General features: G+C 37.8%; 1 protein-coding gene across 1 annotated transcript in view; it reads left to right on the top strand.

Moving 5' to 3' along the window:
- The window catches only part of LOC126252782 (glutamine-dependent NAD(+) synthetase), a 223,538-nt gene that overhangs the window by 109,325 nt on the left and 97,043 nt on the right, over positions 1–17,170 (top strand). Inside the window, exon 11 of the mRNA XM_049953713.1 lies at positions 4,192–4,327. Coding sequence (XP_049809670.1) covers positions 4,192–4,327 — 136 coding nt within the window. The remainder of the gene's footprint in view (positions 1–4,191; positions 4,328–17,170) is intronic.

Here is a 17,170-nt window from a genome sequence, read left to right as displayed (position 1 = left end):
ATCATCACTTCACACAGCCTTACTACACTGTTGCTGTTCCACCAGATGCATAACATTATCTTTTGTGCATGGGTGCAGGTCTTTGTACAGAGTGTTCCTGCTTTGTTTGGGCTCAACTATTCCTTTCTTTTTCTTATGTTAACATAAAAAACCCATATCGCATCACTGGTAACGATACAGGATAGGAATGGTATGAGCAAACAGAGATGCATATGTGGCCACCCGCTGATTTGTGTGATTTTTGTTTAAGCATATGGTACCATAAACCTGATTAGTGAACCTTCCCCATTGCTTGCAGATATCACACAATGGTGGAATGATCACAGTTCATTAAATTCCAGTTCTTGAGTACACTAACGTGGATCACTGTGGATTAATGCGTTAAAGCAATCTTATCGAACCCTGAACATAGTGTGTCACTAATGTCAAAATGCCCCTCCTTTAAATGAGAGAACCATTTTCTTGTCATGTTCTGTCCAGTGGCATTATCTCCATACATGATGCTAATGTTTCTGGCTGCCTCCGTTGCTGTCACCCCTCTATTGAACTCAAACAGAAGAATATGTGAAATGTTCCAATCCTCCACTTGGTATTCTATTTTCTAGTGTTCACAGCTCCATTCACTACCTCCAAATGACAAAAGGACAATATGTAAACTAAAATAGCAGCAGTGAACTATAAATAAAAAATAACAGTGTATAAATAAGCCCATAGCAGACAGAACCAACATGCAAAACACAAACGCCAAAGACTTATGTGCCGATGTAATAATATAAAAGTTCACATACTCTTCAGTTTCTTTACTTATTAGTAGTTTGTATGTTCCATCTTCAGTATGACTTGAACCTAAAAGTTTCACAATTCTTTTTTATCTTGTTTAGATTTCTTCAGTATCTCTGTCTGTCTAAAATGTTTCAACCCTGTAAAGACATACTGGTGTGTGTGTGTGTGTGTGTGTGTGTGTGTGTGTGTGTGTGTGTGTGTGTGTGTGTCCTTAGAGGATTTAGCTAGGAAGATGTAAATAAAACAAATACCTGATCCAAAAACCTTGTTTACATTTAAGCTCAGTTCCTATTAAGTTTTAATACATCCATATTTTGATAGACTCCTCAGTTACGCTGTTTCAGAAGCTTTAAGCCTGCATTAAAATACTAATCATGTTCTAAAATCTAATTCAGGTTGTCCTCTGTAACAGCTGATTTGATTAGCTTCTTCAGTCAGGTGTGACACCGTTGGTCTTTTACTGTCTTCATCACTTTGGTTATCTGTGAAGGGCACTTTTTATCAAAATAACAATGTAAGTGACTAAGTATAAGAGAGACATAGACAAAAAGAAAATACATAATTTGTTGGATGGTGTTTTAATGTGAAATTTGGTAGAGGATAGTATGGAGGAAGGCTGTTCTGTAAATGAATATCACCCATTACAGTTGCTAAATAAAATATTATTGCAATGGTCAACACAATAACAGTGAGCAGTTTCTTCTTGTGTAATATTAGTTCTTTGAGTGAGCAATTACAGTCAGTCATTCAGCAGAATTGAAGGTGCAGTCAGCAATGAATCGTGCAGGAAAAGCCTGTTAATGAGTTTCTTGATATTTTGAATGCGTAACATCCAGTGTACTTTCTTGTTGGGACTTCAAACAAAAAAGTATTTCATAAAAAATGAGAAAGTTAAGGACAGATTGGGAATAGTCATTAGCACATGCTTGTAATGGATCTATGGGATGGATACTCCCCTCAAAGAGAATGTAGATTTTCAAGGGGGAAGAAAGTCTCTCTTTATAGTTAGTGGATCAACATAGAGAAATACTTTGATATATGCAATTGTAGTAATATTATTGTAGTTTCTCCTTTGATTGCTTCTATATCTATATCTACATGGATACTCTGCAAATCACATTTAAGTGTCTGGCAGATGGTTCATTGAACCACTTTCACAATTATCTGTTACTCCCATCTCGTATAGCGCGCGGAAAAAACGAACACTTGTATCTTTTCATGCGGGCTCTGATTTCCCTTATTTTATGATAGCGATCATTTCTCCCTATGTCGGCTGGCATCAACCAAATATTGTCGTATTTGGAAGTAAAAGTTCGTGATTGAAATTTCGTGAGAAGATTCCATCGCAACGAAAAATGCCTTTGTTTTAATGTTGTCCACCCCATGTCATTTTAGTGGCACACTCTCTCCTATTTCGCGATAATACAAAACATGCTGCCCTTTGAACTTTTGTGACGTACATCAGTCCGATCTGGTACGGATCCCACATCGTGCAGCAGTGTTCTAAAAGGGTGGACAAGCGTAGTATAGGAAGTCTCAGTAGTAGATCTGTTAAATTTTCTAAGTGTCCTGCCAATAAAATGCAGTCTTTGGTTAGCCTTCCATACAACATTTTCTGTATGTTCCTTCCAATTTAAGTTGTTTGTAATTGTAATTCCTAGGTATTTAGTTGAATTTCCAGCCTTTAAATTTGACTTATTTATCGTGTAACCAAAGTTTTAATAGATTCCTTTTAGTACCCAAGTGGATGACCTCACACTTTTTGTTATTTCGGGTCAGTTGCCAATTTTTGCACAATACAGATATATTTTCTAAATGGTTTTGAAATTTGTTTCGAACTTCTGATGACTTTACTAATCGATAAACGACAGCATCATCTGCAAACAACCTAAGACAGCTGCTCAGATTGTCTCCCAAGTCATTTATATAGATAAGGAACACAAAGAGCCTATAACACTGCCTTGGTGAATGCCAGAAATCACTTCTGTATTACTCAGTGACTTTGTCAATTAATACAAACTGTGACCTCTCTGACAGAAATCATGAATACAGTCACATAACTGAGACAATAGTCTATAGGCATACAACCTGCTTGTGTGGTAAAGTGTCAAAAGCCTTCTGGAAATCCAGAAATATGGAATCAGTTTGAAATCCCTTGTCAATAGCACTCAACACTTCATGTGAGTATAGGGCTCGTTGTGTTTCACGCCGACGATGTTTTCTAAAGCCATGTTGACCGTGTGTGTCAATAGCCTGTTTTCTTCGAGGTAATTCATAATGTTTGAACACAATATATGTTCCAAAATCCTGCTGCATATTGACATTAATGGATTACTTGTTTATTTCTTGAATATTGGTGTGACCTCTGCAACTTTCCAGTTTTTGGGCACGGCTCTTTCATCGAGTGAACGGTTGTATATGTTAAGTTTGGAGCTACTCTATCAGCATACTCTGAAAGGAAACTAACTGGTATACAATCTGGACCAGATACTTCTTTTGTCAAGTGATTTAATTTGCTTCGCTACTCCGAGGATATCACTTCTACGTTACTCATGTTGGCAGCTGTTCTTGATTCGAATTCTGGAATATTTACTTCATCTTCTTTTGTGAAGGAATTTTGGAAGGCTTTGTGTAGTAACTCTGCTTTGGCGGCACTGTCTTCGATAGTATCTCCATCAGTATTGTACAGAGAAGGTATTAATGAAAAGAATATATGCAAATTTAGAATTTGATTGGCCCATGTCTACATCGAGATTTAGCAGAAACAGATAGTATAGGTTTGACTTTATGGAGCATCTTCTTCATTACAAATAACATGTAACATGTTTGGAATTGTTCACAAATAAAGTAACAAAGTTCCAAATTTATATTGAGGGTGTGTGTAATTTATAACTTTTAAATGACTGTCATGACATTTTGAATATCTTTTACCTTTGCATTATGATGTCCAGATTAAAGACATCTGTACAGATGGTTAATGATGTCCTTTTTTTTATATAAACTTGAAACTACTTATGTTAACATTCAAGCAATGAAAGAAACAAGTGGTTTGTTAAAGTTTTAGTCCATTACACAGGTTTCATGTGTTACAAAGTTCCAATGCGGCAAATTCTCCAGTCTCTAAAGAATAGTACAAGGTGAATTTTTTTTCGGAGTGGGGAGGGAGGGCCCTATGAAGGAGTCAGGGTAGGAGAGACATTGAAGATGAAACTTAATGGAGGACTCTTGTCACAATAATTATATTTTTTCCCACAGTAGTCTTTGCATTATTATACTAACAGATATATAGTTACAAAACCATATATTCCTGTTGGCAGACAATCACCTCATTATATCTTAATTGAAAATATGTTAATATATAAAAATAAGTAAACTAAGCTGATCCAAATAGTAATTTCCCTTTTCCAGCTACCATACAAATATATGCATCGATGTTGCTGTGTCTGCTGTGCTTGGCATATTTACGTCAGTGACGGGTCTTGTTCCAAGATTTGGCTGTCGGGGTGGAAGTGCAAGAGAGAATTTGGCTTTGCAAAATGTACAGGTATGTATGAAGTCTTGACAATTTGGGTTGGCATGCAAGTAAACCAAAGTCGATAGAGGTAGATTTAAAGTTTAATAATGTTCTCATCACAAACCATGTGCTACCCGTATATACAAATTCCTCAATGAAGTCCAGAGTAATGTAAATTAGAGCAAGAAGATAAAGTAAGAAAACAGTGTGCGAACTAAAATTTTAAAAAATGCTTGAGAGAAGGGAGGGCAGTAAGTAGAACATATTGTAGGTGGATATGGTAATGGAAAGTTCTAGATGAATGTAAATAATTTAGGAGCAAAGGTAACTCATCAAATAGTAGAGGCTTTCACTTTCAACAGGCACACAAACAAGATTGTAGCTTTCGGATGACTCATCTGTGAAGCTAGAGTACACATATATGTCCACACCAGCACAGTTACATTGTGCTGACTGAAAACAGTGTGGTGAGGATGCAGTGTTTTGTATCTTGAATGGTGTGATACTTTGTGTTTGGTGAAACGTGAGAGAGGAGAAAGGCAGAGAGGATTGGAGACGATTGCTGATGGCTGTGAGGGCAACAGGAAGTGCATGGGATTGGAATACAACACTACAAGTACATAAGTACTGATGTGCTCGTGCAGTGCATGGTGATGATGACATAATCAAGGACTAGGTAGGGAAACAGAATAGAGGGAAGTGACACTTGGGAAGAGATCATGGGTGCAGAATGAGTAAAATAAGTATCCTGAGGCAGGGCAGGGATAAGTGTGGAGGCAGATTACCAACAGAAATTGATGCCAGGAAGATTACAGGAATGGAGGACGTGTTTTCAAGGGCAACTCCCAACACATAGTTCAGATAAACTGATGAATTTGGGTGAGGGAAGATCCAGATGTGTACAGGTTGTGAAGCAACCATTGAAATTAAGTTTATTGTGTTCAGCATGTTGTACCAACACTGGATAAGATTTGTTCTTCTTGGCCATAATTTGGTAGTGGGCTTTTGTTTGGGTGGACAGCTGGTTGGTCATGCCCACATAAAATGCTGTGAAAACTGCAGCAGAGCTGTTATGCGAGACTTTCACAGCTGGCTCAGCTTATGGTGGGTTAGTATAAGCCTCTTACAGCATTTATATGTATCAGACAAGTCTTGCACCGAGGTCTTCCCCAGGGATATAACACGTGTGGCAAAGGGTTAGATGTGGATGTGGCTTAAGGATAGATGAGGCTATTGCATAGATTGTTAGGGCAGCAGAATACCACTTTAGGAGGATTGGGAGGAATTGGGGGTAGGATGTTCCTCATTTGCAGATACAGTGATAAACAGTTGAAGCTGGTTCAGTTGGTCCAGTCAGAGATGTTTTTAGGAGGGGAGGATGGGTGGGGGATGGAGTAATTAAATATTGTTGGCTGGGTCTAGTGGTAGTTTTAAAGAAAAAAGTTCTCATCGTGCTTTTTGGGATCTCCTTAAATCTGTTGCTTGAACTACTTCTGCCTGGAAGCCAGGTTCTTTTGTAGATCTGGAAGCACTATAGATTGGCGTGTTTGTAGAATGATGTACACGACAAAACTGTTTCGTATGTAATTTTCATAAATAATAGTCCTAGATACCTTGCTGCAATAAATTTACAGCGTTCATGCAGTGAAATACATTTCATTTGTATGTAACTCCAGAAAACTTTACATTTCTCCTTCTTTCCCACCACACACACACACACACACACACACACACACACACACACATGCATGAAAGACAACTGTGCCCAGTTAACATCATTCCAAAGTACACCAGTAAAGATACGAGGGTTGTGTCCTCAAAGTAAGTTCCATTTGGTTATATAAAACAAATGTGTACAGATACAGAAAAAACATGTATTGTACAAAAATCTACAACTTTTAAACTAGTTTTCTACATAGCTTCCGAAATTTTGTAGGCACTTTTCATAGCGTGGCACAAATTTTTGTATGCCTTCTTCATAGAAGGTTGCTGCCTGTGTATTCAATCATGTGGTAACATGTTCTTTCAGCTTGTCATAATCATCGAAGTGTTGACCACCAGGGACAGATTTTAGATGTAAGAAGAGATGAGTCACTAGGAGCGAGGTCCGGGCTGTACGGAGGATGATTAGACACATCCCAGTGCAATTCCCATAAGAGTTGTTAGGTAATGTTTGCCATGTGAGGTCGGGCATTATCATGGAAAAAAACACCACCTTTTGACAGTAATCCTCAGCGCTTGTTCTGTATTGCACAGTACAATTTCTTAATGGTCTCGTAGTAACTATGTGCATTGATTGATTGGCCTCATGGTAAGAAATCAATCAGCAAAATGCCCTTTCTGTCCCAAAAAATGAGTAACAATTTCATGAATTAGTGACCGTGAGATTTGCGGAACTTCCATAGCAAGTGCACTAAGTGTAAGCTTACGGTTATGCTTAGTCTTCTCTTCAATTGTGTGAACCAGTTCATCAGTAACAACAGACAGCTGTCCACTTCATTCTTCATCGTGCACTTGATCACGTCCTTCATTGAACAGTCTGACCCATCTTCTGACCATTGAATCACTCATAGCATTTTGTCCATAAACCTCATAGATTTGCCAATGAATTTCTTTTGGTTTAACTTTCTTCGCATTTAGAAAACAAATCACAGATCTGATTTCACACACGGCAGCATTTTCAATTACGGCTGACATTATAAAGAAGCACTACAAAGCACATGTCAGCAGCAGCAGCAGCAATCTGAAAATGGTATACACGTCTTCTCCTTGAGTTAGAGTAACTGCCGCACGTGCTCGGAACTGCGATCGTAGTGCTGCCACAGATAGAAATAGAAACGGAACTTACTTTGTGGGCGATCCCCGTATATTCATACTAACATTGAAACATAGAACATTAAATCGAAAATAATTTACAAAAAATGAAATTCACTCAACAGTACAATACAACAATTATGATAATATACATATCACAGAAATAAAAATATATATCTTTTTGTAGTGAGTAATTTTATGAAATTTGTTTTTTTAATCACAGGATTTAATTGTGTTAGCACAACATATTATACAGTCAGAGTTTAAAATATTTAAAATAAGATAGAAAAAAGAATAAAACCGTAAATTTGTGAATATACATGGTCCAAACTAGTTATTGCATGTTACAGTAGTTTCAGGGTTGTGTAAGGACATGGCTCAGGAAATCTGTCTGTGGACTAGGTTTGGGCAAGAAGGGAAATTCTTATCACTGCAGATGTGTTGTCCACAGGCGGCCAGATTACATGGGAGTGATTTTCCAATGTGTAACAGATGCAGTTGCCAAAATGCGACCACTGTTGGTTAGTGGGCAGGACAGTCCATAAATGAATTAGCTTAGGAGGTTTCCATGAAAGTACTCATGGTCATGTTGCAGATTTGTTTATGTATCATCCCCTCAAAGGAGATGTTGGTATGTGTGAGGATCTCTGCCCAAACTCTTTGCCTTTACAAATGTCTGCTTGTGCTGTGTGTGTGTGTGTGTGTGTGTGTGTGTGGTGTGTGTGTGTGTGTGTGTGTGTGTGTGTGTGCGCGCGCGCGAGCGAGTGTATACCTGTCCTTTTTTCCTCCTAAGGTAAGTCTTTCCACTCCCGGGATTGGAATGACTCATTACCCTCTCTCTTAAAACCCACATCCTTTCGTCTTTCCCTCTCCTTCCATGTTTCCTGATGAAGCAACCGTTGGTTGCGAAAGCTTGAATTTTGTGTGTCTATCAAGGCGCCAGTGCTTTCGTTTGGTAAGTCACATCATCTTTGTTTTTAGATATATTTTTCCCACGTGGAATGTTTCCCTCTATTATATTCATATGAGGATATAATTAGTTAGATGTACAGGGAGCAAGCAGTAATCTAGGTGGTAATGGAATGGGAAAAGGAGAGAGTCATTGAAGGAAGTAGTTCATATCTTCAATATGGGATTCTAGACTCGGGCTTTTGTTCAAGATGTTGGTTGACAACATTGAAGATTGAAATTTTCACTCTACAGCGGAGTGTGTGCTGATATGAAACTTCCTGGCAGATTAAAACTGTGTGCTGGACTGAGACTCGAACTTGGGACCTTTGCCTTTCGCGGGCAAGTGTAAGTAGAGTTCGAGTCTCGGTCCAGCACACAGTTTTAATCTGCCAGGAAGTTTCAAGATTAAAGATTCTCTCAATGAGAGCATAGTATCCATCTACAGTGTGGTGTCTAGGATTGTTAGGTTTATGGATTTTGGGAAACATGTAGAGGATGGATTTGTGGGGGTCAGTGGATTGAAGAGAGAGATGAATTTGGAAGAGAGATTCTGTGATTTGAGTAGGGTTTGTTCTTTAAATTCTTTTACCAATCTTGATGTCACAGAATCCTCAACTAGGCAGAAAGATGAAAAGATAAGATGACTCCCATACTACGAGGATGGTTTGAAAAGTTCTCAGAATCACCATGAGAGGTCAGTCTAGCACAAAGAGTTGTTCATGTGATATTCATTTGACTGTTGCCTGTAAACATGGGCCACATCAGTGCTCTTGGAAGAAAGCTGTCATGGTGGCATGGTTCTGTTGTCGCTCCCACTTAGTGATTTGCGAAGATGGAAAAAGTTGAGAATCGGACATTGATTAAGTACTTTGTAAAGAAAGGTATGAAAGCAAAGGATGTTCATGTCGCTTTCCAGAATACACTGGGGGACTTCGTATTCAGCTGTTGCCAAGTGGACAAATGAATTTAAATTTGGTCAGGAGAGCTTAGATGGTGATCCACGCAGTAGTCGGCCAAGGTGCGCCACTACTCCAGAAATCATTGCAAAAGTGCACAAAATGGTCATGAGGGCTCGCCGATTGAAAGTGCATGAAATTGCTCACGCTTGCCAGATGTCATCTGAAAGAGTATATCGCATTTTAACTGAATAATTAGAAATGAAAAAATTATCTGCAAGATGGATGCCGCAACTATTAACGCTGGATCAAAAACGCGTGAGAATGGACATATCGGAACAATGTTTTGCTCATTTCAGGAGAAACGAACAAGATTTTTTGTGCCAGTTTGTGACCACAGGTGCAACTTGGGTGCATTATTATACCCCAGAGGCAATAAAACAGTCAAAGCAGTGGAAAGATGCTGATTCTCAGCCACTAAAGAGAGCAAAGACAATTCCTTCAGCAGGAAAGGTCATGGCATCAGTATTCTGGGATATGAAGGGGATTTTGTTTGTAGATTATCTCCTCACTGGGCTAATAATTGCTGGAGAATACTCTGCTAAACTCCTGGACAAGTTGCAACAAAAGATACGTGAAGAAAGGCCAGGTTTAGCAAAGAAGAAAGTCATCTTCCATCAAGACAATGCATGCTTGCACACATGTGCCATCGCCATGGCAAAATGGTATGAATTGTTACCATGTCCACCTTATTCACTTGATATTGCTCCATCAGACTTCCATCTCTTCACAAAACTGAAAATTGTCCTTGGTGGACGAAGATTCATTTCAAACGAAGAATTGACAGCCGGAGTTGACAACTATTTTGCAGGCCTGGAGGAAACTCATTTTAGAGATGAGATCAAGGCACTGGAACATCATTGGACCAAGTGCATTAATCTACAAGAAGACTGCATTGAAAAATAAAAAAAAAGTTTCAGTGATGTAAGTTTTCTTTTTACTTGTGGAAGAACTCAAACTTCTGACTAAATATATAGGAGACAAATTTTTAAACCTGTTGATATCTAGAATGGATTATCTCAATAGGGAGAGGAGAAGTGACATTTTTGTCAACTGTCTCTCAAGACTTAATTATAATTAATAGAAGGTGTAACAGTATGCCCATAAACACTTGGTGATCACATAGGCAAGGGGAACCCTCTGACATTATCAAATCCTCACCCCGATCCCCTCAATTCTACATGTCTTTTCTGTAGTGTTTTAAAATATGCTGTATGTCTTTGGACTGCACTACCACACCATCAAGTATTAAGCCATGGAAAGCCTAATGCCACAAAAGAATGTCTCTTCTGGAATTGGACAGAACATGGTTCCGTGGTTGCTGCAGTACAGTGATTAAGACATAGCACTTAGGAGGGATAGGTTCAGATCTCGGTTGGGACAGTGCAGTGCAGTGCAGTGCAGTCAAAAAGCACAAAATGGGTCACTGCAAGTGTTCCTACACTCTTATCAACTATTCCCAACATGCTCTACACAAATATGGGAAGCTATCAAGAAGATTTTTGATAAACACAGTTGGCTGAGTACAGTAGCTGCGTTGAGATAGGGACGCCTCCAAACAGTGCCTGGGGACATGGTCTGAACAGTGACTGTTGACTTCTCGATGCCTACTGTCACTACCAGCCAGAATCCATCATTTTAATATGAGAGTGTTGCCAAGGAGATGGATGGCTTAGTTTTGAGAGCCAACAGCTTGGAATCCAAAAGCTGCTACTTTTCCATATGGGACCTGTATTCAAGTCCGTCCAAGACTTTGTAGTATTGTGCTTGGTGGTGACTGAATCCAGTGTAGAATATTAAGTCACCTGCCACCTGCAGACAACCAAATGAAATCCTTCTAGAATTTTTCAGTCAGTATTAGACACAGGATAAATTCCAAAAATTGTAGGGACCATGTTTCCCCCCCCCCCCCCCCTCCTTAAAAGAACAAAGAACCTTATATGCTTATAGGCTCCAGTCATTGGTGTAATGAGCTGTGTGGAATAGACCTTGAAGCAAATCATCATCTATTGCTTCGTCTGGATACTAGACACAGGGGAGCTCCTTATCCACTCTTACTATGGTCTCAAGGGATACTAATCCAGTGTAGGAAATCTGGTCCTGCTGGTGGCTGTACAACTTGATTTCTTACGAAGATTGCATTTTATGACATATTTTTTAACACACTAGTATGGCATTATTTGGTGGTGCAATATTTTAGGACAGCTTCGTCGTTGGGGCCTTAAATGGTCATCGCTTGTGGTCACCTGGTCCTTCATACCACACAGCCATTTTTAGTTACTGAGTGCGCTGGAGTAGTACAACACCACAATAAGGAGCCCTGTACAATGTACCTTAGTTAGACTTTTTTCACCATCCTTATGCTAGCTAAATCTAACCAAATGAAGGAAAAAGCTGCTGATTTTAAAAAGGTTCTGCTTCCTCAGTTATATTAAATGACCTGTTTATCTCTTATTAGTAGGTTAACATTTACTTGATTACATTAATAATTTCAAAGAAAATAGTTACCTTCATCTGTAAATAAAGAGTTCTGTTTACAATACAGTAACACTTTTCCCGCAGCTTTATAATGAAACACTCTGTTTCCTATACAGCTAACAGATCTTTTCAATTGAATGTAGATATTCAGATAACTTGTACAAACAGAAGTATGATGTTGTTAGGAATTCCCAATTTCTATCTGTTAGATAGGAACGTGTTGAATTCTTTTGCACTAAAGTTCTCACACCCTTGGCAAGAAGGCGAAGTCTACATGAAAATTATAATTGTGTCTTGTGCTGTGATTGTGCAGATCACAGGACAGCTGAACATAAATATGTATTACATCCTTTATCCTTGCTCCTGTTAAATTTTACACTAGTTTGTTTTAGGGAAAACAAGACTTGACACCGGATATTCTGGTCTGAGCTGCCAGAGATGGCAGTCATGTGCGTGAGGTGTGCTTGCTTGTGTGAATGAATGTGCGCATTTTCTTTGCTGAAGAAGACTTTGGCCAAAAGCTAAGTGCATAACAATCTTCTCGTTGTGCACGTCAGCAACTCATCACATCACCTTTATGTGGAGTAGTAATATATCCTTTTCCTTATATTGTTGATATTCCCACCTGGAGTTGCTCATTGTGGAGCTCTGGTGCTAGAGACTTTTGTTCCTTGTGTAAGCCATTGAAGTTTTCTGCTTTCTTACTTTTGTCAGGTTTGGCAAGGAAAAGATCACCGAGTACATCTGAGAAACAATTTAAATATTTTTCATGGTTTCTGGCGATTGAACTCTAGTCTATAGGCCAGCATACCACAAGGGAATGGTCCAGTGCAATTTGTTGAACCCTATCCTGAAATTTCACACACAGGAGGAAGACACTGAAAGCAATACACTGTTAAAATTGTAGCTAGCAGCTAAGATTTTAAGGCTTGCTGTAAGTATTTAAAGAAATGTTTGTTACTCATTTTTGCCACATAATGCACTGATTATAACAGTGGTTTGTACAGCCCTTCGTGCCCAGCGCACGAATCAGCAAATAAGCAGATGCAGGCATGACAGGAGGACATATTTCCGCATAGTGCAAAATACAAAATGCTCACACATAAATTTTAAGCAGACTTAATCCATACCATTCATATCAACAGTTAAACTTGCAGATGCATTGTTATGCAAGTGATTATCAGACAAGACAAAATGAAAGCAGTCTATGTTGTTACATTACAGATGACTGCCATCAGTTGAGATGTCAATTTGTTGACATCAAATATTTTATAAAAATTCCTGTAGCACATTTCATAGGATAATTTCTGCATCGTGTATCTTTTGCTAATAATGGAACAATTCCTTATTTATTCTCTGTAGTAGCCACAGAAATGCAAAGTGGCTATTGGATAACAAAAATGAACAGTTTCCTTACCCAGGCACACCACCTAATAAAAGAAAAATCAGTGCATTCAGGCATCTCTCAGTAATTACTAGTTTTATTTAGCTGGAACTGAAATGGAGTAAGAAATAGTCATATGTGTTGTTCTGCATATAGTGCTGCGTACTAGGCATACTCGATCAAATTTGTAAAGTGTGGTGATGCAAACTGATAGTACAGAAGTAACTAAAGATTAACAGTGCTGTTCCACAGATAAATCTGAAATGACAAGGAACTGTCAGAAATAATACTATCTGACAGTTCCCTGAAAAACGCCTCACACTTTTGAAATTTTTTTTTTTTTTATTGGGAGACTGAATCAGACTGTTAGTTCTGGATAGAATCAGAGTTACATGCATTTCTTTGTCCTTCTAATGACAGAGTTGCTGGTATGTCCAGGCCAAGAGTCCAACAAAACCAATGCATTATTTGCTGCAACTGGTTAGATGATGTTTTGGATGTAACACTCACTGAACATCGTCTCTTATTTTTCTAGATTTTGTGACGCCAGTTATGAGACATTTGCAAGTAAAGTCTTTTTTTTTTTTTTTGTCCCAATTTGTGTTGAAGAGAGTGAGAAAGCTGCAGAATATACTCACCATTGACATTGTTATATATGAATATGTCATAGCACTCGGCGACTGCACAAATGACTGTGCCTTTTTTGATCAAAATGGTAAAGTGTGGTTTGCACGGAATCTCACTGACTGGCTTTATACACAGCATTTTAGAGGGTAACAAGCAGGTTCTTTTTATGCAAGCTACAATTTTATCTATAGTATTACTTATTAACAAGGCAACAGCCTTTCCGCAGTGGATACACCGATTCCCGTGAGATCACCGAAGTTTAGCGCTGTTGGGCGTGGCTGGCCATCCAGCCGCCATGTGCTGTTGACATTTTTCGGGGTGCACTCAGCCTCGTGATGCCAATTGAGGAGCTACTTGGCCGAATAGTTGCAGCTTTGGTCAAGAATACCATCTTACGACTGGGAGAGCGGTGTGCTGACCCCAGGCCCCTCCTATCCGCATCCTCCTCTGAGGACGACATGGCTGTCGTACAGTCCCGGTAGGCCACTTGTGACCTGAAGATGGAGTGCTTATTACTTATTAACGACTCCTTCCTTACACATTTACATGAGGTAAACTTCATAATTTTGTGACTTCAGTTTCCTGGATCTATTTAACCAGTTCAAAGAGGCCTGGAAATCATTAATGTTCATCTCACTTGCAGTTCAATGGAGTAGATCTCCCTTGGTAATAACTGTTAATTGATCCACAAGCAGTTATAAAGCTTTCAAATGGTTTCTCTTTCATACGTTTGCGAGTTTCATTTTGGCGCAAATTTTATACTGTAGTGTGCCTAGTGCTCAGAATGGGACGCCATACTCCTGGCATAGCACATGACCTTTGTAGGTTCAGTATGTTTGATATCATCTTCTTGATACTATGGTCACCTGTAAATAAATCTTGTCGATCTGGTGTTTGAAATATGCTCACTATTTTTATATACTGTATTTAGCATATTTCATGACAGTACCTTTTCCGTGAAATGTTTACACGACGATATTTGTCTTTTTGTGTTGACTTCAGTCGTCTAGTGGATGTATGATTCCACAATGCAGTTTCGTCGGCTGCATAAATGACCTGGTTCAATGCGTTTGCCTAATTTTTTGGGCTTCAAATACCATTTCTTCGAATATGGTTTCTTCTTGATGTTTATATAAAAAAATAGTAACATAATTCATTTTTCCTGTTCACTAGCAAATTATTATGATGGCGACCTGCACATTGTTCCACAGTCAACACACACCGAGAGTTCACTGCCGACTGACTACGGTCAAAGATGGCTCCAGCATCAAAGACATTTTACACAACACACAAGCTTCCACTTGTAACCAGTCTCTTTGATATTCTTCGTCACTTCTACTAATATTAATCAATATGCAGTCACTCTCAAAAATATAAGTAAATTAGCATAAAATAAGGCAGATTATAATTCATAAAAAAAATATTCTGACAAAAATATAAGAAAACATTTACAACTTCCCTCATTAGATTTGGTATCGACAAATCCAGTAGAAAATAACACATCTCCCAGATCCATTACAACTGCTCCCCAGGGCTTTTGTTGTTATGAACATATACAACAAAATCCGGACCACATTCAGTAATGGATCTGTATTACACAATTAGTGCGTAAATGAAGAAGTCTGAAAACCTCTTCCAAATTTGGACTCTTTGAATCTGTGGACGTGTTACTGGCTGTTGTTGCAATGATGCTTCGCCATCAATCTCAGACACAAAAAATTCAAGTAAAGAAATTATTTAACATGACAAATATACAAGGCATAAAACATACATGAGAAATATTCTAAAATACAGCATACAGATTGAAAATAATAGTAAGGTACAACTCATTTGCTAGAATAAGATATCTACAACCACTTCTTTGGTCACACTTTGTGCCAACTAGTTATCATAATTAAATTTTTTCCCATATTAATGTTAATTTCATTTTGCTTACATATTGTACAATAAAAAATGATACTGGACATGTATAGTGTAGTGTTTTTCTCTATATATTTGCCTTTTTTATATATATTTTTACTTCTGATTTTCTTTTTTGAATTTTATGTATTTTTTCATGTTTTTTATTTTGTATATTTTTTCCTTATGATTTTCTTTTGAATTTTATGTATTTTTTTTACTCATGGTTTTTTATTTTGTATTTTTTACTTATAATGTTTTTTAATTTTTTTTGTTAGTACAGCTAAAGATCCATCAGCACAATCTATTTTTTTTTCAATTATTTATGTACACTTGCCTCTCTACTACAATATTACTAAAAGTCACATTCTTGTGAAGAGTACTTTCGCTCCCCACAACATCAGTATAAAGAATAATAAATTGCTCATATATCATGAGGCTTTATCTAAAAATGGTTTTGAAACTTATATCTTTGCATGCATGTCCTCACGTACATGCCTTCACCCACAGGGAAGACTTAGCTTCCAAAAATTAGGAAAATTCAGAAATGCTCACTATGGAGACTTTTTTTCTAAAAAAAAAAAAAGTAAAAATGAATCTTTCTTTCATTCTTTGTTACAACAGTGTTTTTTCATCAGTTACAATTAACATGTGACTTCAAATTATTAATTTATACATGCAAATATACATACTTGGATGTAGGTAGTTTTGTTCTAACAAGCATATTCCAGTGGAGGACTTTTGTTTTATATGAAAATAGGTTATTTAAATTTTGAAATTACGATTTCTGTTTATATAGTTTCAAAGAGACAACTTTCCTGAGACCAAATAATTTCTTTGACTTAGGGTACACCAAACGATAAGCATTAGGGTGTGGATTTTCTATGACTTCAAAAGGCCCAATATAGATATCAAAGAATTTTTTAATTTCTGAAGCTAACATTTTTGATTTTTCATGAGATTTTACCAGAACAAGATCCCCAATTTTGAAAGTGGTTAATTTTACCCTGTTGTTATGTCTTTTATTCCTGTTTTCCCCTTGTTTCCTCGACAATATCTTGTCTCTCTTGCATAGTTAAAGGTGTACAGTTAGGAGGCCGTGCGGTTCTAGGTGCTGCAGTCTGGAACCGCGAGACCGCTACGGTCGCAGGTTCGAATCTTGCCTCGGGCATAGATGTGTGTGATGTCCTTAGGTTAGTTAGGTTTAACTAGTTCCAAGTTCTAGGGGACTAATGACCTCAGAAGTTGAGTCCCATAGTGCTCAGAGCCATTTTTTGTACATTTAGGAAATTCAATAAGTTCTGATATAAGATTTGGAGGTCTGATATTAAACATAATCTCATACAGTGAAAATCCTGTGGAACTATGTTGTAGGCTATTCATAATATCTTCAAAATTTCGAATGTACTCAAACCAGGTTGGATGTTTATGGCTACAATAGGTTCTGCCAAGTCTCCTAATTTCCCTCATATATCTTTTCTGCAGGATTGGTGGATGGACAATAAACAGATATAAGTATATGCTTCAATTTTGATCTTTCAATAAACTTTTTCCAAATTTTAGAGGTGAACTGTGAACCATTATCTGATAATATAGCTTTTGGTTTACCCACCTGTGCGAAATAATCTCTTTCAATTTTTATTATAATTTCATGGCTAGTAGCTTTTTTCACTGGATATAGTTGAATTAATTTTGAAAATACATCTACCATAACAAATATGTAACAGTGACCACCTTTACTCTTTGGTAACATTCCATATAAGT

This window comes from Schistocerca nitens, chromosome 4 (genome assembly GCF_023898315.1).
Source record: "Schistocerca nitens isolate TAMUIC-IGC-003100 chromosome 4, iqSchNite1.1, whole genome shotgun sequence".
Lineage (NCBI taxonomy): Eukaryota > Metazoa > Arthropoda > Insecta > Orthoptera > Acrididae > Schistocerca > Schistocerca nitens.
The sequence above is the reverse complement of the archived record's forward strand: the minus strand, read 5'-3'. Positions and strand labels throughout refer to the sequence as shown.